Raw genomic sequence first — 24,812 nt, 5'->3', positions numbered from 1 at the left:
ATTATGTTGATATGTAATCTGATTAAACAGTGCCACCGTGTGGAGAAAGTTGGAAATGGTTAGATTTTGATAGACACTTTCACGTTTGTTTGGTTTGTTACATTGTAAAAAACTAAAAAAACAAATGATGCTTTTACACCCAGCTGTATTGGACGTGATAATGTACAAACAAACAGTCTATTAGTTTGAGAATAATAAATCCTTAAAAAGGTGATTAATGCTTCTTTTTTTAGTGACAATAGCCAGCTCACTGAAAATAATATATCTTATGAAAAAAAAAATTACTATTTTAACCATAACACTGACTTCTAAATGCAGGTGAATTAACCAATCTTTTTTCAGATGTGACTATGCATTGAAAATACTCATATACAATTAGCCACGTTTTTGCAAACAGTGTAGAACCTCTGACAACTTTCACAGAATAAACAAAGGTAAACACAGAATAATAACAATAACAATAATAAGGATGAAGAGAATAAGACTCACAGTGTGACGATGTCTGCATTGGCCGCTTCCACCGCTATTGTCAGAGGTGTTTTCTCATCGATGTCTGCAGCATTCTGATTTGCTCCTCTTTTTAAGAATAAACACACTTGCCTAAAAAGTGAAGGAACATTTTTTGAGGTTGACACATGATCTGAGTCGCGTCATAAAAGTTTGGTGAGGTACTGATGATGTGTGAGACAAACCCTGTGTGTCCTCGCATGGTGGCGTGGTGCAGCGGTCCTCGGCCCTGAGCGTCCTGCTGGTTCACATTCGCTGCATTTTGAAGAAGAAACTCACAGGTGACCAGCGAACCCTGAAATTAAACATTAATATAAAACGTTACTTTACTTTTCTTTTTTTATGTCTCTTTTATAGAAATTCCCTTACATACATCTTTTGTCATATACTTAGCACATTGTTATTACGAGCCAGGAGATAGAGAAAAAAATTAATAAATATAAATAAAGTAATAAAATCAAATGTGTGCATATGTATTAATGCTGTTTATATGGTACATTTTCAAGGCCCAGATTAAAATAAATAAATACATAAATAAAATACAGTTAAGATAATAATAATGCAAAAAAATACAATAATAAAAATAAATAAATAAAATAAGAGTATGTACCAAATATAGTCTCTGCCATATTACTTAATTACTAAAATTACTAAAATCCCTCAGATCTGATAACCAGATGCTGTTAAGGCTCAATACAAAGGGAGATCACACCTTTACTGTTTTAGCTCCAACGCTGTGGAACAAGCTCCCCTTCAGTATAAGAACAGCTGAGTCTGTGTATCATTTTAAAAAGCTTTTAAAAACCCACATGTACAGACTGGCATTTGTGCAATAATTCTAATGTTTTTACACATATTTCAATTTTTTGTTTCTATTACTGTATCTATTATTTCATCTAATGCTTGTTCAACTGTTTTGATGATGTTCTCTTATTTTGTTTTAACTGTTGTATTGCCTCAATGATATTGTATTTTGTAAAACACCTTGTAACCCTGGTTTTGACAGGTGCTATAGAAATAATAAAATAAAAATAATAAAATAATAAAAATAGAAAATAATAAATAAATTGTTACTGTTATCTAAAGATCAGTTGTTCCGTACACTGGCAATCATTTAGCTGAAACTTTATCACACCATTTTTTTATTTTGTAACATTCATACGCAACATTTCCTTATTAATTTCCAACAATGCAATCTAAATAGTAAACGAAGACATTATTATATGTGTTCAAATTATTAAATTAGTGTTGATGTTCATCATGGATGATCGGACATAGTGAATGACGCTCACCCCCTGCACCGCCATGATCAGCGGCGTCCTCTTGTCGTCCTCCGTGTTGACCCAGTTGACCTCGGCTCCGTGGGCCAGAGCCTCCGCCATGTCCGGCAGGCTGCGGGCGCACGCGGCCCAGTAGAGCTGCAGACCTGAGCTGTACTCCTTCGGCTCGTAGAAAACCATCTCCTTACAGGGGGACGGAGGAGGCAGCGTGGCAGGCATGGGCATGGGCGGAGACTCAGCAGCGTCTTGAAAAAAGAGTCATTTCATCCTCAACAATAATTACAACTATAAGTAAATTTGATGACAATTAATCTGTTTATTGTTTCCCTGTGAATTTTCCCTTCTTGTCTTTAAAATAGTGCCACTTTACAAAAATATTTTTTTGTGAATGTGTTGTTCCTGATTTTCCACTCCAAGTGATAGCTTGTTGCTACATGTTCATATAATGAATAAGGACACTGAAATCAGTCAAAATTGAGCATAGTTTATTCTATATAATTAAACACTGTCAAAAATCACTGCATATATAATATATGAGCCATTTGAAATAGTTAATCACATCTTTTTCAGTAACTAAATTATATTTAAAATGCTTAAAATGCGTGGCACTTTACACCATGTATTATCAACACTGTACAACTGGCTAAACAAAAATTCACAAATTATGTTTATTGAAAACAATAATCTTTAGGTAAGTAAATATTTAGAACACCTGATTATTAACATTAGTAGCTGAAAGGATACTGGATTTTTATAATAACTTAGGCCAGGAGGATATTGCACGAAAGCGCAAATATGGTCAGAAGTATCATTTTAACATTAACAAAACAATAATAATTCTAATTCTAATTATACGTTTAACTGACTAGTGTCCCTGATTGTAAACATGTTTTGATGGTTTGTGGATAAACTGCAATAAGCACCTGGGACTCCTTAACCGGCCCCTTCTTTCTTCTTACACTTGCATCAATGTGTGTGTGTGTGTGTGTGTCTGTGTGTGTGTGTGTGTGTGTGTGTGTGTGTGTGTGTGTGTGTGTGTGTGTTATACCTGCATCTGTCAGGCTGTTGTTGGAGGGGGTGTTGGCCAGCATCTCCCTGCTCCCATCAGCGCTGTTCTGGATGCCGCTATCTGCACTTTTTACTGTAAAACAAAAAGTCTGACTCATGACTTGTGGAACACAACACAGATGCCACTAACTCAGTGTACAAAATAAAAGGAACACCTTCACACTGTTTTTTCAGCTCATCACACAGCCTCATAATGTAACCCCTCAGAAATGTTTTGTTTTGCTGTAACTAAACATCTTTCAACATCTTCTGGCTTTTGACAGTTTCTTATCGTCTCCAGAAACAGCTGGTGGTCCCAATATTTTGTACAGTGAGTGTACACAGACGGCTGAGATCAACAGACAGAGAACTGGAGGAAAGGTTCCCAACCATCACCTTATGTTTCAGGTCCCTAAATAACAAAAATATGATGAGACGGATACAAATGCAAATACCAGACACTGACCGAAACCACAGACTGTATATAAAGATGGACAAGCATCTACACTTACACCAGAACTTACACCAGAACTTACACAGAACGAAAATGAAGCCAAAATATCCCAGATACAGGGAGTGCCATCTTGCTCTAGTGGCATTTATTTGGGAGGTGGAGCTGTGGTATTCCAATCATGATGTTACACCTTCTTTTAATAGTATCAAAAAATAATTAAAACCAAATTATCTGTAAAATTAACGACTGAACAATCATTAGCATATTAAGAAGGATCTAAAATGACAGAAAACATCTTTGGGAAAAATTTTATTTACTTGTGCATTCATTTTTTTAGCTGGCAGTGAGGAGGGATTTATGACCTATGCTGCAGCCGGCCACCAGGGGGCGATCAAGATGCTGTGGCTTCACTTTTGGTGAGCTGTAATGTCATCCATCTTTATATTCAGTCTGTGACCCAAACCATGTGTGAGAGAAACACTCGCCACACCCGGGAGAAACAAAACATGGTACGTTCTGCAATGCTCTTAACATGATGGGATGGTCCATTGAAAAGGTCCCGATGAGGGAGGAACAGAGGAGTGGATGAAGGGTTGTTAGTCCACAGCCCCAAAGCGGTGAGTACAGATGGACAGAGAGGGATGTAGAAGCAAGCGAAACACGAAGCATTCAGTACTTACTGCTCCTGAGCTTGGCAGAGTTGTCAAAGTAGGAGAAGAGCGAGTCAAGCTCGTCAGGACAGAAGAGAGAGTCGCGGCGGGCCTCCGTGCCGCTGGCAACAGCTACGTTAGGGATCACGGGAGTTTGGAAAATTGGAAGACGGAGGGAGGTTGTGTATTGAGTGGCAGGTGGGGAGGTTTTAGGGTGAGCAGTGGGAGCAGGGGTTAGTCCAGAAGCAAAGAACAGGAAAGGAGGAGAGAAAGAGATTTAGGAGGAGAAGAGAGAGAGGAAGGCAGGGTGAAAGCAGAGATAGTTAGACTACCAGCTGGGTCGACGCTGGAAGACACAGACTACGAGAAGCAATGGGAGGCAAAGAGGGCTTCGGCATAATGCTGCTCACAGAGAACATACAGTATGCTGATGGGTGGACACGTCACCACAGCAGTGCAAAAATCAAATCCAGCACACAATAGAAAAAGTGGCCACAATCACAAATGACACTGGCGTTGTCTTTTTTAAAAGGAAACTTTAGTATTCTTTGAAGTGTATGAGGTACTTCTACATAGTCAGTGTGTTATCTAGGCAGACAGGAGTAGGAGGGGGCAGCAGCAAAATAAATTTTAGCCATAAAAAAAAATCAATATCAGTTTAAGTGCACACTATATCTATCTGAACTAACCATTTACAACGTCAAAGTCACATGATAACAAAAAAACCCCAAAACTAACCGATTTAGGCATCAGTTCCCCGTCTGAAAGATGAAAATATACCTAATATAGCGTACGCTTAAACTGATTTTTTTAGGTTTAGTCTTTACTCCTGCCTGCCTCATAGATAATACACTGACTGTGAATGAGCACTGTAGCTCAATACAACCACACTTCAAAAATTTCAACAATCCATTTAATTCAGTGTAATTCTGTTTCTGAAGAGGCACTTATATAATATAACAGAAACATCCAAACTATGAAATCCTATCATAATGTTTTAATCACTTGTTAATCTGGGTTTGGGAAAATAAAAGAAAAAATGAAAGAAAAGGTTAAACTGTAATTTAACAAAAAAGAAAACACTGACCAAGATTGGAAAAACTACTGACCCAACAATGTCCAAGTCAGCATTAACTGACCTTTAATATATCAGCTTTCAAAATGCACCATGACCCAAACATACTGTATTCAGCCCTGACTGCCTGTTGAATCTAGTGGTCTTAAATCCACCCAGCAAAAATTCAGTTATCTTGTTAGTGGAAATCATTTGAGTGATTGTCAAGATCAGCGTTTTTAAAATTTGTCAGTTTGATTCCATGAATCGTCTGTTATTCATTCATTAAGTTCAGAGATGAGAGAAAGGTTACAGAGAACATCAACTCCAGGATCGAAAGGTGCGTTCGGTTTGTTCATCTTTCCACTGACCTGACTGTCCGGGGCGGAGTTTGGGGGTGGGCGGTGGCGGTCTTGGCGGCAGGTGCTCGGAGCTGCTGCTCAGCCTCTTCTCCTGTTTGCTCAGAGAAACCACTTTGTTACGCAGAGCCTCATCTGACGGCCGGCGAACAAATCGGCGGTCCACGTATTTGGCTTTGATGTAGGCCTCAACCTCATGTCTGTTAGGAACAAGAAGGTGACAAATTAAACTTTTAATCCACTCACACAATTCTCAATGTCATGCAAAAGCTGTCCGACAACAGCAGATTAAATGTATCACAATGAGGCAACAACCAAAAGGAGATGGAGAAACTCACACCTGCTCCTAGACTTTGTTTAAATAATGTTAGAAGTATTGGTCCAAAGTATTATGTCACATATGGATAATACATAGAAATGAAATAAAATTCTGGGTATTCTAATTTTCTTTATTTCTCTTGGTTCCATCCCCTAAAATAAGTTTACAGTTTACCAGTCACACTAATTTGTAATCTATATTTTAATTATGTTTTTTGTGACCTTTATGATTAGTAGTCATAATGGTTATTAAATATTAAAATGGATATTCATCAGAATAAAGAAAAACCTGACATTGTGGAAAATGTTGAAGAAATGAGACCGATATGGACTTGTTTTAATTCATAATGTCTTGTTAATGTTTTCCTTTTTATGGATTGTAACTGAAAGTAACACAGGGTTAATTACTGATCACAAAAAGTATTTTAAGGTCAAATTTTCAAAACATTTCAAGACCCAAATGACTCTATTCTAATTCTGACTACTATTATTTTCTAAATAGAATCAAACCTTTTCATTCTGACACAGAAGAACACAAAATACCAGGAAATAGATTAAATGAGAAATGCATCAAAGGAGAAAATAAGTTTGAAACATGTCCTCTAGCAGTTCTGTACCTTGGATCTCCGGGCTGTGGTTTCCTTGCTCCCAGCTCCTCTCGCCGAGCCTCATAGATCTGATTGATCACTCCGTTTCCCAGTTCACACATCAACTGTGAAAGGAAACAAGTAAATTTAAAGTAACTCGTAATCAGTACTTCATTCAAGTTAAGACTTTAAGTTTCAGTTCTTCCTCCCTCACCTTTAGAAGTTCTGGCTCCCACGTATCCAAAGTCAAAGACCGAACCTTTGAGAAATGCACTCCCAGACTCCTGCAGGTGAAAGAAGCATTTAAAAAAAGCTTTAATTGTGAAAAGACTTGAAGAGCATTATTTCCTCAATCACACATGAGTGTAGTTCAAGTTTTAGCCACAAGGGGGAATCTGGGGTTTGCGGATTCATTCAGGTGTAAGCAGCATTAACCACACATACACAGTATGTAGAGAATATAGTTCTCAGATAAACATACAGCACTCTGACTAAACTTTGTTTGTAATATATATGTGTATTCAAAAATCTATAGCTACTGTTAAGGCAAAGTACCAGAGATTTACAGAGATATCCGTTTTAACAAATGAACACTTAATTCTAAACCTGCATTAGTTAGGGAATCACAACGAAGATACACTACCTTTTTTCTTTTATGAGAAAGATGAGATGAGAATGATAAAAAGGCTTAATCCCTAGGCACTTGTATGTTAATTAAAATTTGGCCTGAACGTTAATTAAATATTTTACCTTGGTAATTAAACACCCCGAGCAGGCTGGGTGTTCAGAACAGTGAGTTTACATTTCATGACTCCCTGAAGACCGATAGTTCAGAGCACTAATCATGGTGGGAAACCCTTTACATAACTATCCAAACATGCAATGAACTCAAAATGAACTGCATTCCTGCAAATTGATAAATAATTAAATGTGCTGATATTAGTTTCCTCCGTTTATTACTTTCCCAGAGCTCCTTTTTGACTCCTTTCTCTTTTTCCCAAAGTTATATAAATATGTTTTTATCTGTCTCCTCCATGGCTCTTTGCTGCAATTTTTTAAGTATCTAGCAGTCCTTAACTTCAAGTATCAAACACTTTACCTGTGGATACCAGAGCACTGTATACAGAGGGTGATGCCCAGGTTGATGCTGGCCCAGCGGGGGTCCGGCTGGCCACAGTCGCAGCAGCAGGTGTTGCCGGGGATGGCTAAGACCTTCTGCAGGGCGCTCTCTCCTTTCAGTGATTTCTCCTTCGGCTCCCCACCAGAGTCCAGGCTCCCAGTTGACGTGGACGACTTCCTGTCCAGCTTCTGACAAGAGAAAGAGAGAAAAGGATAGCAAAGATTTATTTGGCTGAGGTAGGATGGCAACTTGCAGCCTTTTCTCTCCTGTCCTCTCCTCTCTGCTCTGTGTAAACACATTTTTCGTGAATATTTGTCACATGATTGTTCATGTCAGCAGAATCAATCATGGCTTCAAAGAGTTGTTGAGATGTCCCGAATTTAATGTTTTTAACAGGATCTATGTATTCCAAATAGTTTATTTTCTGCAACATTTTAAATGAGACATGTAGAATAAAGTGATTTTGACAAAAATATCATAATTTTAAGCTTCGTTTTGGTTTCCTTTTCTAATGGAAACTTTCAGAACCTGTCATCTGTTCACGGACTGTCAGAGAGTTCAAATGACAATAATGGCTGTTTTAACAGTTTATTTCTTGTCTTGTTCTTTTATCTATTATAATAAATAGTGTATCTTTGGCAATCGTTTAAAGAACATATTGAACGTATGTTTCAATGGACGTATGAGGGTTAAACATTATCCCTGTAGTATATGGGAAACTGTAGTTAGTTACACACATAAACACGGGTTAATTAAAGTTTAAATACATGATTTATTCATCCATTTATTTATCTAAAGTTTATGTGAATCCCACCAACTATCCACTCAGTGTGTTTCAGTGTGTTTACCTCGCCCTCATCTCCCTTGTCGCGGAAGGCGGTGGCGATGCTGTTCTGGACGGCTTTGATCCAGGCCTGTCGCAGCTTCTCTGAGTCTGCCTGCATCATACAGCTCCTGTTGGGACACACGAGCATCACACAACTGCTGTCTGCTGAATGTGTGTGTGTGTGTGTGTGTGTGTGTGTGTGTGTGTGTGTGTGTGCATGTGGGAGGAGGTTGGGAGACAGGCTGCTTCTCCACCTTCCCACCTTTAGAAAGATATTTCAGTGCTCATTAGGCTGACAGGGACTCAAACTTACTTGGTGGGTGACACCACTTCGAAACAGAAGCGACGCTCTATGTCCTCACAGTGTTTCACGGTACATAGCCTCAAGTCTTCCACCACCACTGTAGGGTTGTCCTGAGGGGACAGCACAGCAGCTTTGGTTATACAAAATAAACACACACAGACACCTGAACACCACCTAAAGCTGTGCTCAGATTATAGGTTTACAATATAGTTTTAGTGCAACCCATTTGAAAAGCGTGAGGATTTTAAAAGTGATTCCCCACAGATGTTTCTTCTCTCTTATCTAAAACGTGCACACACTTCAAGACTTGAAAATAATGCTGCATCATACACTACAGGATATCATTCAGATTATTGTGCCTGAGGGAGCAGCGCACCACCTCATGTGATCTCTCACATGATCCCACGGGGAAGACGATGAAAAAAAAAATTGAACAAGCTATAAAAAATATTTGACTACTAACAGTTTTGCATGGTTATTTATTATTTTGCTAAATGTCTATAGCCATATTAGCTCAAGACTAGTAATACCTGGGGACCTTTGGTAAATAACAGATAATCGACAGCAAGAGGGTCATGATTGCAAAAAGAACCCCAACAGGGTGACACCAGTCCCTGACATGAAGCATGGGGGTCAATTTCTCACTAACTACAAGGCTACCACCTAAAGAAATCAACAATATACTGTATGTGTAGAAAAAATTATGATTGCTGTAAATTATCGCATCATATTTCACGAAACACAAAGGTAATGTGATCATATTAGATCCATGTGAATCAACGTCTGTGATTTTGGGTTAAATTTTCTTTCTTGCAAGATTTATAAATGAAAATTTGACAGCAGTTTTGGCACAATTTCAGGAGGCTCAAAGTCAGCAAATTCAAGTTAAATCCATCCATCCATTTTCTTCTTATCTGGGTCTTTGGGGCAGAAGGCTAAATACAGTCTTGGCTTATCACATGTGACTGTGATGCACGAAACACAGCCGCCGGGGGGCAATTTATAAATCACATGAGGTCCCCGGCTAAAACTAGTCCTGTACAAATAAAGCCTAACAAAGCCACACGCTGTTTTTGTCCAACTGCTCTTGAAGTGTAGTAAAAATATTTGTCTTGGGAATGACACACATAATTTCTTCTGTATTATACATGGCAAATAAATGTGTATATCTTGACACAGATGATAAAAGACATTTAGAAGTAGAGCACTTTTCCAAAATATAGGAGCTGCATAATGACGGCTTCTTACTAAACAATGACACACAGAAACATCTTTTCACACAGCTGTAGTTTATAAACATCTGTTTTGAACCTGCTACTATAGCTCTTAAATTAAGCTACACCGTCCTGTTGAAAATACATGGGGGGTTATTTGTGCTGGAAGTCAAACACATGCATATTTGATTGTGGTTGCCGTGCAGGGAGTCACTTGACATACCTTAAATTTCTTCTGGTAAACTAGCTGATTGTTCTGGATGGAGAACCAACGCCTGAAAGGAGATCACGAGAAAAACAAAGTCACATGCAGTTGCCAGTGATGTTCCTAAAATAACACACTTTGACACCATTTTTGTGTGGATTAGAGCAATGGCACTGATACACTTATTGGGGAGGTGCATTTAAATTAAATAAAACTACAGTATTCTAAAACACTTTATGTATTGTACATTTTGGGGAAAAACATAATATCTGCTGCATTTGTGGAATCTCAACTGTAGAGATTTTCAGTCAAGTGATATAACATCTAGAGATTGTCAGGTATAGCATTTTCACTTGTATATACAGTATTAACCTCTTCCTTGTACATCCATCCAGTAATATTCTGGTGGCCGTGATAAAAAAAAAGATTTAAATTAAAATGTAAAGCTTTCATATCTCTATTGTAAAGTCTGATGACAGTGCTTTCCGTCCTAAATCTACAATCAGCCCACTGCAGCAATTCCTTATCATAAAATTTTTTAAATGTATTCATGAAAACGCTAATTGAACAGTGTCTGTCCTACCTATTCCATGTCTTGAAGGCGTTGCTGGCCCTCTTAAACAGATAACCCTCCATTGCGATGCCGTTATCTGCATCCACATTGTACTCCAGCTTGGTGTCGTCATTCGAGAAGTCCTGAAGAAAGAAAGACAGGAAAGAAAAGAAAAAGTAAGCAAACATGTTTAAATACTTATTCCCCACATTGTCATCATTTAAACTGTTGATATTTCCCTTTGGTTCTTGTGATTTAGTTTCTGGGGGTAAGCAGTGACTCAGCACTTTACCCAACGTCACAAATGAGAGCCATCAGTCTCAGTGACCTTCTGATGATTCACACTGACCTGAACGATGTTTCACACCAAGACTCAGACAACACGGGAAAAACATGCACACACAGGCATTACATATAATCTATTAAAATAGATTATAAGCATTGGCTGAGAAAGGAGGTTTAAAATACTGGCAAACCTTCTAATGTTGAGTTACACACTACTTTTTTAAGGCTACAGACAATTTTATTTTCTTCTTATCCAAATCTCTATCTGTCTCTGGAGTGGATTTGACAAGTGGATTGAATAAAGGGACATAACTTAATATTACAAATAATGCTAATGTACAAATGTAGTATGTGTGTGTCATAAATAAAAGTAAGACTTCCCATTGTTTTATACTTGCATGCCATAAACAATAAGCAATCTAAATCAAAAGTAAACTTCTGTATTTTTCAACCTGAACCCTTTTAACCCACATTTTGTCTAGGTGAAAACAACAACAAGATTTTTGAAGTGTTGTTTTCAAGTTTTTGATAACATGGAAATTACCCTACAGAGAAGTACAACATGTTCCTTTACTTTTCACTTTGAACTAGTCTGTTTGTTATTGTGTCTAACCAAATCTTGTGAGGAGAGGTGTTGCCAGAAGACAATGAGTATAAGAGTTCTCCAGAAGTGCTGGAAAGTTTTTGTTGTGCTTTGAGTACATAAAGCACAGCTTAGTGTTACATAAAAGATTTTCACTTTAAATGTCTGAATATTGAGCCGATTTAGTCAATGTGGAAGTAGACACACAGGATTTCAGAAAATAGGGTCCAGGTTGTAAAAAAAAAACAAGTTTCCCTTTAGGAATAAGGCTAAATTAACAAATCCTGGAGCTGTAACAACTGCACAACACTAAACAACGGCATTGTAAGCTTTTAATTCAGCTCGATAGATAGTGAGTTAGTTATTGTCCTACTCGGAGTAAAGTTGCAAAGTGAGCTTTCATGGATCCTTTCTCTCACTGATTCTGCTGCGGCTGAAACCCGATCTGGTGTGTTGTCATGGGACTGTCCCTGTAGCCAGACTAGCTTTAACTACCTGAGCTGCTGCCACACTTTCCTAACACCCTCCCAGCTTTCTCAGCTTCAAGTGACACTGAACACCATGATGCATGCATGTGCGCATTTGTGTCCTTGTGGAGTCAATTTACACCAAGTGTCACCATCTCCTCAACCAATTACAGCTCTAGATCTGTTACTGTACTGAGCCGTGGAACCACCATCTCTGTTGTCCTTCCAGAAACATCCAAAAAAAGATTCACCTTGTCCTCCATTATGTAAACACATTATGACAGTGTGCAGGGAAAACACATTGAACTGAGCTCAGATTTTAAGAGCTGTATTTGCTGTGTGCAATAAAAGTCTTGGACAGCTTTTTTACATGCAAATGTTGGGATCATCATCTTGTCTATTGTTGGGTTGGTTTATGGCGAACTGTATAATGTTTATTATGCAGTAAAATCAATCTCCCTACAGAATAAATTAAAACATATCACAGAAAAACCCAAGTACTGTCAGCTCTATAAGCGAACTTTGATCATTCTGTGTGCCGAGAGGAAATGACCTCAGTCATTCAGCTGGTGGTGACAATGACTACTACCGGTACTTCCTGTTTACGTCCTGGAAAGCAACCATGCCAAACACGCATCTAACACGAGGACAAATATATAAAGATCCTACATTCCTATTCTCAATGGAGGAAACTATAAAAGGCTGAGTGCGGCCTACTTCTGGGGGTTGTTGCTTTTTACAATGGGATATTTTAAGAGTTTTATATCAAATGCTTGCTACAAATCCGAAGTTTTCTTGGCAGGCACATATTACTAGATTAGAATTGAGGATGGAAGCACTGTCCAATCAACTGTACTCAAACATTAACACTAATCTATACATGCTTTTTTAATAGACCAATTACTTGTATGCAAAAATTGACAATGCACACGTATGCCTGTTGCAAAAAAAACAAAAACAATAGTAAAACCAACAATAAGAACACTGTGATCACTAGCTGGCAAAAAAAAAAACTTTCTCACAGGACTTTTTCTTCATTATACCGTTTTAAAGGTTTTATATATTACAGCTTACTGTCTCGATATTGCAACAGCTTTTCACTCTGGGATAGGCAAGTATAAAAGATGTGTATGTAAAAATATTAATGTCATGTATAAAAATGAAGACTTTTATTAGTTTTCAGTTTTGGCAGCCATCTGCACAACACGAGACAACTCTTCCAGTGATTAAAGTTTTCTCGTATTAAAGTCTACTTCTGATTCGTTCTGCAACCGACGTGCATGCGTAATTATGTGTAACAATAGAGTGACATGTTCTGATAAAGTGTCTATAAACATTCAATGTGGCAATTTCTCGAGTGCAGATCAAATCCAACAACAACGACCGAAAGTCTTCATGTTGCACGTGCCCACACAGTGGTCTACAGACTGATATACTGCATGCTGTCTCACTGCTTGGATCTGTGAATGTCACCTGAATGCTTAAGTTAAACCCCTCTGCCCTATGACACCATGCTGTATCAGATGGACACACACACACACACACAACACACAACACACACACACACACACAATTTTCCAGCATGACATACAGTGGGACAACTGAGGATATTTTGGGTGCACAAGGGGAACAAACTGTGTCTGTATTGAGCTTCTGAACAAAGAGATAATGGAAAGTACCACACCAGGCCTTCAACAAATCACCTTTTCCTGAAGTGGGGACAAAATTAACCTCTGGGGTATGGCCACACATTTCTCACAATTGTCCAAACTAGTGAAGTGCTGTTCAAAGTGTGCCTGTTCTGAAACAGGACAATTGTTTGACCTCCAGTATTGCAGCTTGCACTTTTCTCAAGAACTGCTCATCCAAATAGCTTCACACTCGACCCTACACTTCCTTTAGTCCTCAGCAATAAACCTGCCAAGACATAGACTCCTCCCATTTCTCTAGTTTGTGCCTCCTCGTCTCCTCTGTCCTCATGCCTGTGACCCGGAAATTGATCTTAGAACGCCATTTCGAAGGATGTCTCAATTCCTAAAATGCAAATTCGTCTGTGCAAACAAAAAGGATAGTTGCATTCCAAAACAATGCTAGGGATCAGACTATTTCTGGGAATAAAACTATGAACGTTGATGCTTGAAAAGGTTCACTTTTAACAAGGAGAGTAAGCTTTACCCAGCACGCCTTTTCATCAATGAAACACTTAAAAGGGATCATTCTAAATACACCCAACAATGTGCACTACTAATAAATGTGCTGTAGATCAAAAGAGCTTGTACTTGACACTGCACTTTCTTCCTCAGTTATACACCTGCAGAGTGTGAAGTGGACCGAATGAACATTTGAAGAGAAAATTGAAGGACAAACATTCAAGTCCTTCTTTTATAGTTTGATAATTGAAAGCTTAATGCATAACATAAGCATGCTTATGTCAGGAAAAAAATGACAACACTAATCACGCTGATGAAAGTGTGCCTTCACACACACACAAACAAGCAGAAACATCTTTACAATCATGAAAAATCCTTAATTAAGACAGAGGCCAAACAATGAAACACTCTTGCTGTCGCGTGACAACCTTTCTGTTTCAACTTTAGGTTGAGAAATTTCTGTGACCGCATGGGCTGGGAAACCAATTTCAACCCTGTTACATACATTCAAAAAGAGGTAGTGGTCAAACTATAAGTAAAGCTGTTATTGTTAGTTCCTGAAACATTTTAGAGATGAAAGGTGACCTGACAACAGCGATGTGTTAATTTATCATCCGATGAGCAGAAAAGTGACTGCAAAGCAACAAACCACTCATTGACATCAAACCAGCAACCTGAGTTCACTGTAGCACCAACAATGAGGCATAAACATGCTGCATAATCAACACACATCAACACTAATGAATGTTTAACACTCTCAAATAAGGAAACAAACGATGGTATAAACATCTACACAAACACTGCAATGCAGTCTCATAGCGTGTGCAGGAGAGGAGAGGAGAGGAGGTGACAGGCGGGGGCAGGTAAGGTTACAAAGCGGAAGTCAGATGGAAATCGATGCAGTAACTCTACGTACGGAGGTCCACCTCCAAGCACAAAAGTTGCGGCAGTCTGGTAAAGACTCGAGCTCAGTCACCTCCTAAAATGTCACACAAAGCAAGAGGACGGCACACAGAGAAAAAAAAAAGAAATGTGTATTTCTTATTCTATACCACAGGAATATTAGAAATCATGAAAAATGACGTGCATATAACAGACACTCAAACAACTCCAAAGAAACACAAACATAAACACAGAGTATCACTATAAATAGCCAGATAAACACTGTCGCATGCAGGGACACACACACTAACTCCTTTATGCACTCACCAGATACCAAACATAGTGAAAACGGCCAAAAATCTTCATTTTCACAGGTTTTATCGGGTGTGAGCTCCTGTTTCTGTGTAGAAATGTTTCCCTGTGAGGCTGAAGAATCTTTGCTATCTCAGAGTTTCCCTGTGTGGCATCTCAACGGCAGTGTGTCACTCTAAAGCGGCGTGGCCCGTCTCTTCAACAAACCCTCACCACAGCCTCTCCTGTGGCTGTGTATGTCTGTCAAAACTTTCGTCACAGCCTCTGCTGCTGCTCCTCCTCCTGGGGCCAAATCGAAGGTCACCTGTGCGTATGTGTGTGCATGCATCTCCCTCTGAGTGTGTGTGTGTGTGTGTGTGTGATGCTGGTGTGACTGTTGGGTTAGAATAATCAAGTGGACCGTGCAGAGGAGCTCGGGCATCAAACATTTATACTGACTTCAATTTAACAGACGTGCACTCAGCTTTTCCCCCTCTCTCATCTCGTTGTGTGTGTGTGTTTGTGTGTGTGTGTGCTAATAAAGTAGCTGCTCCTTCAACCATGCTGAATTTCTTTAATGTTTGAGCTTTTAAAAAAATATTTAAAGAGAATATTTAGTGTGCATGACAGCTAAGAGATTCTGGCTTATTACTGCAGAAAACAATCGGACCATTTTAATACCGTTCAAAACCAATAATGTTCTCTTATTCCTTTATGAGACAAGACAGGGAAATCTTTTAAGTCAGCATCCTGTCTCTGCTGTCATGCCTCGTGGTCATAGTACAGCTGGTGCACAGAGGCAGCATAATAAACACACCCTTAGGACACCTTCAACTCTCATGAGGATGGAAGGTTTAATCAATACAATGATAATGGGAAAAGGTTTGTGTACAAGCTCATATAAAGTGGACAGTGTGCACTGGATTGAAAAGACAGAAGAAAACTATATGAAAGAGGGCTCTAGGTAAAGGTCTTAGAGTCAAAACTCACTTTCTCTCTCATACTCAGGAATAAACAACATATCTCTAACTAGAGGAGTTCCACAACATTGCCAGTGTGCTAAACCTTCACAATTGTTCAACCAATAAGTGATGAGGACAGCACAAAGAATAACAAACCTGCTTCACTAACACAACTACAAGGCAACACCTTAACTTGTTTAGTTAAGGGGTTTAGTTTAGTTAAGACTACATAATACAGCAAGGTTGTGCTTTACAGCACGGGTAAATACACCAGAGAGAAGTCAATGTACCGTTTTATAAAATAATCTAAACAGCAAATGAAAAGTAAAATGTTAAAAGTAAATATGAATGTAGTAAATTTATTTTCCAAAACACTTGTGGAGCTTCATACCCAAACTGAGAACTATTCACTTAATTCAACTGGAAACCTTTTAGAAATAACTGAAAATAAATATGATAGACCATCCTTATTGCCAATACCATGCACACTTTAGTTTCTTTACCATCTAAAAATAACAGAACCAAACTGAGCACAAAACAAGCAGCATGTACAGTGTTGAAAAAGGCACAATGGTGTCAAAACAGTCCTGAATTGAGGTTGACTTAGATAACACACTTACTAATACAAGGACACATGTGATGGCAGAAATATATTCAATGGTATCATATCATGCATATTTCTAGTTTAATCTCAGTAAACCAGCTGACTCGTCTCGCTAGAAATGACGTTAGCTGCAGAGGGGGAGTCCGACCAGTTCCAGCTACGTGCACAGTGTCTATGCAACCATGCAGACATGACACAGAAACGACAGTTAGGGGGAAAAAAACCAGAGTAACACAGCTTACCTGCAGAGCAGCCTGAAGTGAGTAGAAGAAGAGATGGGGAAACAGAGCAGAAGTGGAAGAGACGGTTGGTTAGGAGAGTCTGTGTATAAACAGCCAGACGACAGAGCGCAAGAGCGGTGGGAGCGAGACAATATATAAATAGCATCTAGACAAATTGAAAGAGGGGAGGTGGAGGATAGGTGTTCAAGGACAAGCGGAAGTTGGCACATGTAGCATCACTGAATGAGGGAAGAGAGAGAGAGGTAGAGAGGACAAGAAGCAAAAGAAAAACACAGATGGGAAGGCAGTCACAAAAATATAACAAAGCAACAGAAGGACAAACAACAGAGAGGGTGAAAACGAAAGACATGTCAGAAGATTTACTACAGTATTTGCACACATTTGGAGACAGAAATGGACGTCAATGACAGGCAGAGACATTAGCAGGAGCCCAACAGACAACAGCTGGGTAAAGAGCCGACAGATGTTGTCTGGAGTTAATGATGCTGTGTGATGTACAGTCAAAGCTAAGGGCAATTTATCACCACCAGATACTGTAACAGAACACCCCACATCCTGCTTAACTTTTGTTCTGTTGTGGGTCCATGGAGCGCAAATGAGAACTAAACATAACAGAAGCTGAAGGCATTTGTTTTTTCTAAATAGCTGGTAAGTGCAAGAGGAATTTGGAGTTTGGAGAATCCGACTGGTACAAAAGCTAAGTAATGTACTGTAATGCACTGCTGTACTGGCTGCAAAATATATTTTAGACACCTAATAAATGGATTAAAGTATAAGCTATACGAGGAATATTTTCACTGCTTTACCTTGCCGTCAGACAGCTATTTCTGACAGGGAGCTGAAGCCGTTATATCCTTCTCTGCTCTCTACAAAGCCTCAAGGCTTCTTTGACAAAAACAGTATATTTTTTTCTTTGCAGAACACATAATTTGCTGGTCTACCGCTTCCTTGATCAGTTTGTTTCTTCATGTTGGAGTGTGACTTTGGTAATTCTGAACTTACCCATTTAAAACACCAAAGTCACACAATGACACAAACAAACAAAACAATCAAGGCAACAGTAGACCAGCAACTCTTGCCATTCTAACAAGTTAAAATTACTGTTTTTTTTCAATAGAGTCTGGTGGCTTTGAAGTGAGATAACAGCCTGAGTTTTTAGACTGAAAGAGCTGTCCGGTGGCAAGCTAAAGTGGTGAGAATATTGTATATATAGTGTATGTATGATGTTTTTGGTGGCTGAAATCTGTTTTGTTGCTGTCCCAGTCCACAGCAGAACATTGTTTAACTTCATTTCCGTGTTTCTCCAAACTGGGTGCGTGCGGACCACCATCTCCTGTAGTAAAAAATCCAAACTATCGCTTTAACGTTTAATGCCAAAAATTGCCCTGATAGTTCCAAGTATGACATTTTTTCCATTTCATTTCTCGTCAAAACATCTGGTTCATCCTTGTGGTACAACATATCAACAAACGTGACTCAGTGCTAACCACTGATGGGAGGGTGCAGAAACTTAACCTTGTTTACTTGGAAATGGGTTTCCGTCAGCCGTCAATAATGCATGGGCGTGTGGCTGAGATCATCCTTAGGGATCACCTTACACCTGAGGGCGGAGTACTACCTCCATTCACTCAAATGACAAATGTACAGTAAATGGCTGAAATTGATAGCTCACTATGTAAATGCACCCATGGGGAAAATTATTTTAGATGCAAAATGTATTTAGTTTGCAAAGAATTTTAACTAACCAATTAATACAAGAGTTGAGTGCTTTACTGTACCGCAAGTTTGTAATATTTTAGCATGGTGACTCCAACTGTGGCAGCATGGTGTTCAGAGAGAGCTGTAGAACCTGATAATGTAATAATCCCGATAATGTAATAAAAATCTGCACTTGAGTCCATTGAAAATGTAATAAAACCTGATAATGTAATAACTTCCCGATTATGTAATAAAGTGCATTTCCCAATAATGCACTTTTTACCACTAATGTAATAAAGTAGAACATTAATGGGAGGTTATTGCATTATCAGGTTAGCCTTCATTTCGCAAGTCCTGATAATGTAATAATTCCCCAATATTGTAATAATTTAACAGCAGACCACCCATTACTTGGGTTCAAGTGGTGATACTGTGTAGGCAACTCTAGCTCAAGAGCTCTAGCGCCACCAACAGGTCAAAGTTGAATGTTTATTAACTTTTGACCCGTTCATTCGTTTTTCACAAAGGATGTATCACTGGAACCCTTGGGCCAATCCGAGCTCAATGCATCCTCAATGGGGTTTTTCGGCCATATTGGATTTTCCCCATCTTTGATTTGAGCGAAACCCTCCCATTAATGTTATACTTTATTACATTAGTGGTAAAAAGTGTGTTACATTATTGGGAAATGCACTTTATTACATTATAGGGAAGTTATTACATTATCAGGTTTTATTACATTTTCAATGGACTCAAGTGCAGATTTTATTACATTATCGGGAATTTATTACATTATCAGGTTCTACAAGAGCTCAGTGCAGGGGAGCAGTGAGAGCAGTGAGGGAGATTGTGATCAGAGGACTACGTGTAAGCACACAAGGCCGCGGGGTAGAAGGTAAGTCCTGCAAGATCCCAGCAGAGTGCTGTGGGTTTACTTTTCATGTGAGGAGGCCTGAGAGCAAGAGAAAGGCTTTGTGGGATCTAACAGCCATAAGGTCACTACATGCAAGAGAAATCCAGGCTCAGAGGAGCTTGGCCATGTAGAACACACAGTGAGGGAGTGTGTGTTTAACATGTGTCTGTGTTTTTTAGTGTGAAGTGTGAATGCGTTTTAATTCTCCATGTGCTTTGTACATTTGTGTTGAAATGTAAGTGAAGATGGGACCATATTGTGTGTACCTTTTGCTGGATGGTGGAGTGTTTCTGCTCCATGTCCCTCTTCTCTTTGGCAGCATCCACCACCAGCTGGTCCAACTGCGAGAGAAAGAGCAACCGATTAGTCAAGCTTACCAAACCACCTGGACACGAATGTTTCATTCAAAACAGCATACATGAGCGTTGAAGACAAATTCCTTGAGTTGTTTTTAGAAAACCTATTTTCTGTACTGAGGAATGAAACCTAAAACGATACAATCACAACTAAAAGCATATTCTTACACTGGTTATGCTTTGTTGTTGACATGTTTTGATCCTTATTCAAGTCAAAATATGAATTCATTACATTCTTTTTTTTATTTAACCTTCTATATAATTACATAGAAAGCAGTGAGTATGTGTAATAGCCATGCAGTCGGACAAAGCAGTAACCTCTAGGTCGGAAAAGTGAAACAAATAGGAAAGTGCACCATAATTCCACTATATATTTACATAAGAAATAATGGTTTTCTGCCATATGAATGCTTTGAATGCCTTGTAAACCCCCTTTCAAATGAAAACCTTATCTTTCAACTGCACTTGAAAGGTGTATGTAAGTGCTCACACCAATGCTTCCCTGTATTCTATTTTCTATTTTTTGAGAGCATTAATCATTTCAGCAGATAAACAACTTTTCCACAGGCCACATCAAGACAAGACATGCCTTCTCCTCAAAACAAAATGGACTGTGCTGTGGAGGCTTCATCATGTGTGAAATTGGATGGAGGGGATGATTGATTCTCTTCGACCCTGAGAATAACCATCGCGTGTATGGTAGAGAGGAAAACAAAGGACCTTTTGAACAAAGAAGAAAGCACTAAATTAAAAAAAATCTTCAGCAAAGTGCTGGAGGTCACAGGGTGATGCCGAAAATGTGGCAAGTTGCCTTTCACAGCAGTGAAATGCTACTTTGTGCCTCTGTGGTCCAAATCTGACCTAAATCATCGTGTCACAAGTCTCAAAGACGAAAGGATCAGTATCTGCATCTTAAACATGAGTGATGCATGTTTACTACAGATCAGCTGTGTTCATCATGTGCTTTTAATGCCTGCTGTGGTTTTACAGACACTTACTGAACCAGAACTTCAAGCTAAATGGGTGACAGAGAAGTCAGTGTGCCAAATGAGATAGAAGAGGGCGGAACCGACATTTTACTTCCTTTCTGATGAGGCTTTGTACTGTAGCGTTTAACATCGGACACTTTCATTTTTATAATCATTCTCTGCTTAATTCACTGTGCTTTCTTTCACAAAATATATAGTTTTTAAAGAGAAATGTGACAAAAATGCTGTGATACGATAATGTTAGAGACAGCATTTGAGGGAGCGGGATCTTTTGTTTTGTTTGGAGAGGAAATGGGTGGACGGCAGAGCGGCAGGCCGATAACATCAGATGGGAAATGTTTTCCCCTGTCACACCATAACAACAAGTCCAGTCCAGTCCAGTCCATCTATCTGCATCTGCAGAGGCAGGTGTGTGTGTGTGTGTGTGGGTTTGTGTGTCCACATACTTTGTGACAGACTCACCTTAACATCTTATCTATGTTACTATGCAGCCCCCACTGACAGCGTCAGCAGAGACAATCGCATCAAATGTTTCATTCTGTTGCTGGTCTACTGCTGCCTGCACCGCTTTTTGACTGTGTCTGTTTGTATTTTCTTGATCATTTTCCAGAATTTAAACCTAAATTAACCCTTTAAAATATCTAAATCACACAATACCAATCAAAATAACTGATCAAGACAGCAGTAGACCAGTAACCCATGCATTCTGAGAGGTAAAATTCCTGCTTTTGTCAAAGGAGTCTGGTGGCTTTAAAGTGAGCATACATAATGACTTCAGTTCCCCATTTGAAGGAGCAGTTTGTTGGCAAGGTAAAGTAGTGAAAATCTTCCAAATATATCATACTTAAACAAATATTGATGTTTTTTGGGTGGGCCATTTTTTAGCTCGTTGTGATCTGCTTCTTCTGGAGGCGTGCCGACTGCCATCTACTGTAGATAACACACTGACTATGGATAACTACCGCATACAAACCCACTTCAAATAACTCAAACTATCCCTTTAACCTCTTATCTACCTCACTATGCAGCAGCCCCCACTGACGTTGTCAGCAGAGACAGTCACCTCAAATGTTTTATTCTGTCTCTTACCAACCACAGCACCATTTGGTCACTCTGCCTTCTGCTCAGATCCGTCTCAACATGTAACACAGATGACAAGCTGCATGATTCATGGAAAAGATACAAAACACCCCTTTGAATGAATATATTCACTCAACACGTGTTCAGCCCTGAGGCTTTGTGTCATGGAAAGATGAAATCAGCAGAATATTTTATATTTAGCAGCCGTTTCCAAAGGGAAGGGAGGAAAATGGGGCATATTTGACATGAATCATACAGTGGTCATTTAAACACATTAAAAAAGGCTTCAGCTTAATCTTAGTTTATGTCATTTATAATATATTTAATCCCAGACACCTACTGTGTGAAACTTGTTCTGCCCACCATTTTAATCCTTTTTTACAATCATTTAAAAAGGGAAATATTGTGTATTTTCATGTTGATACTTGTATTTTAGGTTTCTACTGGAGCATGTTTACATGTTTTAATGTAAAAGAAAAAATGTATTTATATCTTTTCATACGGTCTGTCTGAATATACTTGTAAATGCTGCATTTAACCACATGTCCCTGAAAAAGCCCAATCTGATATGACTGCACTTTCACTATCTCTGTACATCATTACAGCAGTGGAATGACTATCATAGAGTACAGCGGCACTTTCTACCTGAATAATAACCACTATGAGCTTCTAAAACTAAATCTACACAACACAAAATGATGTGGTTGTAGTTTCCCAGACGTACATGTTGCAGTGTATTTAATGTAAACTCTGCAGTAACGTGCCTGAAGCTGAAGAGCATTTATAGAAATCAGTCACGAGTTGACATCGGCTCATGACGAGAGTAGAAAAAACTGTTGATAACAGAGTACTCAGAACAATCGGATGCTGAGGTTTTGTTGATAGGGATAATTCTAAATAATTATTATTTTTCGCACGTTAAATCACATATATGACAAGAAATAAAGCATAATAGGACCCCTTTAAATATCTTCAGTGCCGATGCAAAAACTGCGTAGGAAATAGTTTCATTTTTCTATTTTGGATCTCAATTTTTACCATTTACCCTCATTCACACAGTAAATTCCCACCCCTGATCTCTTTTTCAATGGCTACAGGCATCGAGTCATATTATCAGACCTGTTGACAGCTCCTCCACACCTCCCTGCACAGCCTCTCCACCTTCTTCAGCTTCATGATGGAGAGGAGAAAAGAAATAATCCACAATCCTCTTGTCACCGCTTCTCACAGCTCGGCCCCTGATCTTCCTCTCCTTTCAGTTTTGCACTCTTCCAAATTCAGTGCGACAGGCTTATAATCCACACAACGCAGTTATACTTCTGTAACCAACCCTCTATCTCTCTTTCCCTCTCTCTCTCTCGCCAGGTTCTGGTTTCTAAAACAGTCCTTCCGCACTTCTCTTTTCCTTTTCACACAATCCCTGCAGCCTCTTCAGTGTTGAAGGCTTACAGTCCATGCCTTTCCATTCTATTTCAATCACTGTTTGCTTTGAGAAGATTACATCCCGTCTCTTATCCCTTCCTAAAATCTGCTTTTCAAAGTGGGTCCTGTCTTCCCCCGATTTCTCTTCCCGGCACTCTTTGGTTCTTTCTGTCAATTTCTTGACAGTCCCAACATCAGATGGTTCCAACTTCAGAGCATGAGGGTTAGAAACCACACTCTTCTCTCCAATCCAATTTAGAGGACCACCGTCCCAACTCTTTAGATCTGGCTTCCGAAATGGTCTTTTTGTCCGTTTTTTAAAAGGGGAAACATTGTTTGGTCCCTTGTTGTCATTTTCTTGTTGTTTCAAACATTAGAAAAACATGTTTACTAGCTGCACTTTTCTCTAAAGAAGTGTCCTCTACTCTTCCGCTCCTCTCCAGCTCCTGCACTGTATGGCTGGTCTCTTTTCTTCCTTGGTCTTGCACCCAACTTTGATCATATCATCCTTTCTTTCGTCTCTTCTATTGCTCCAGTCTCACGGTTTATATTCCACAACTTTCAGCATCGATCTTGGGTTTCTTTGCCACATTCGCTCAGCTGACTGTCAATGAGTATGACTGTGGGAAAACCCTTTTCCAGCCTTCTGGCTGCTTTCTTCCTCATTCCTGCTCACTGTAACAGCAGCTCCTCTGTGATAATCATCTTAAAGTCACATTCGGGCCATCCTCTGGCTCAGAGGGAAGGCTCTGTTTATCAGAGGATGCACACAGACACACACAGCTGGAATATCAGTTGACGAAAAGATAGCATATACACTCACTGGGAGGATAGGAGCACAAACACAAAGAGAGGGGTCGACTGGAGGTGAAGGTCGAAGGTCAAAGTGCAGCTACACTAATGACGCCAGTTTAAGAACCACAGCCAGATGTTACACGTGATCCCTTCAGGTTGTAAATGAGCCCCTCAACAGGAACATTGTTTAGGGGCTCAAACAATGTTGTCCTTGTCGACATAATATAAAGTGTTTACTCAGGACAGTGCAGTGGTATGTAAACTCAGCTTAACATTTATTCTGCTACTACGCTCAAAATAGACTCATGTTTGCTTATCTTGCAAGAGTTTATACTGTATGTTCTAATAACACTGGAAGTGTTGTGCAGGACGTGGACGTGTTTATTTTAATTAAATTAAAAAGAAAGAAAGGAAAAACATAAACTGAAAGACATCCATCCGAATTAATTTCTTAGCCGATAAAGTTAAGGCAGAGCCCAGTATCTTCTGAACATGGTAGACAAATGTGAAAAATTATAATAAAACATCTCTTTTGAATAGTTCAAACGTGTAATAAAGTGTCATTGTTACATCAGCACATCATACATATTTCTAGTCATAAACTGTAATAAACAT

General features: G+C 39.1%; 1 protein-coding gene across 2 annotated transcripts in view; it reads right to left on the bottom strand.

The window, feature by feature from the left end:
* LOC131977278 (arf-GAP with coiled-coil, ANK repeat and PH domain-containing protein 2-like) overlaps window positions 1–24,812 on the bottom strand; it is a 67,332-nt gene that overhangs the window by 6,660 nt on the left and 35,860 nt on the right. The window contains exons 9-22 of one of the 2 annotated variants that reach the window (XM_059340499.1): window positions 19,822–19,896; window positions 10,509–10,621; window positions 9,944–9,995; window positions 8,516–8,616; window positions 8,225–8,330; window positions 7,356–7,564; window positions 6,471–6,540; window positions 6,287–6,381; window positions 5,364–5,551; window positions 3,969–4,070; window positions 2,836–2,928; window positions 1,800–2,032; window positions 693–802; window positions 490–600 (exon numbers count right to left, since the gene is read on the bottom strand). In XM_059340499.1, the coding sequence (XP_059196482.1) occupies window positions 490–600; window positions 693–802; window positions 1,800–2,032; window positions 2,836–2,928; window positions 3,969–4,070; window positions 5,364–5,551; window positions 6,287–6,381; window positions 6,471–6,540; window positions 7,356–7,564; window positions 8,225–8,330; window positions 8,516–8,616; window positions 9,944–9,995; window positions 10,509–10,621; window positions 19,822–19,896 (1,658 nt within the window). The remainder of the gene's footprint in view (window positions 1–489; window positions 601–692; window positions 803–1,799; window positions 2,033–2,835; window positions 2,929–3,968; window positions 4,071–5,363; window positions 5,552–6,286; window positions 6,382–6,470; window positions 6,541–7,355; window positions 7,565–8,224; window positions 8,331–8,515; window positions 8,617–9,943; window positions 9,996–10,508; window positions 10,622–19,821; window positions 19,897–24,812) is intronic. The other variant, XM_059340500.1, reaches the window with a different exon arrangement.

Source organism: Centropristis striata, chromosome 9 (assembly GCF_030273125.1).
Source record: "Centropristis striata isolate RG_2023a ecotype Rhode Island chromosome 9, C.striata_1.0, whole genome shotgun sequence".
NCBI classification, from domain to species: domain Eukaryota; kingdom Metazoa; phylum Chordata; class Actinopteri; order Perciformes; family Serranidae; genus Centropristis; species Centropristis striata.
Note: the sequence above shows the minus strand (reverse complement) of the source record. Positions and strands in the feature narration are given on the sequence as shown.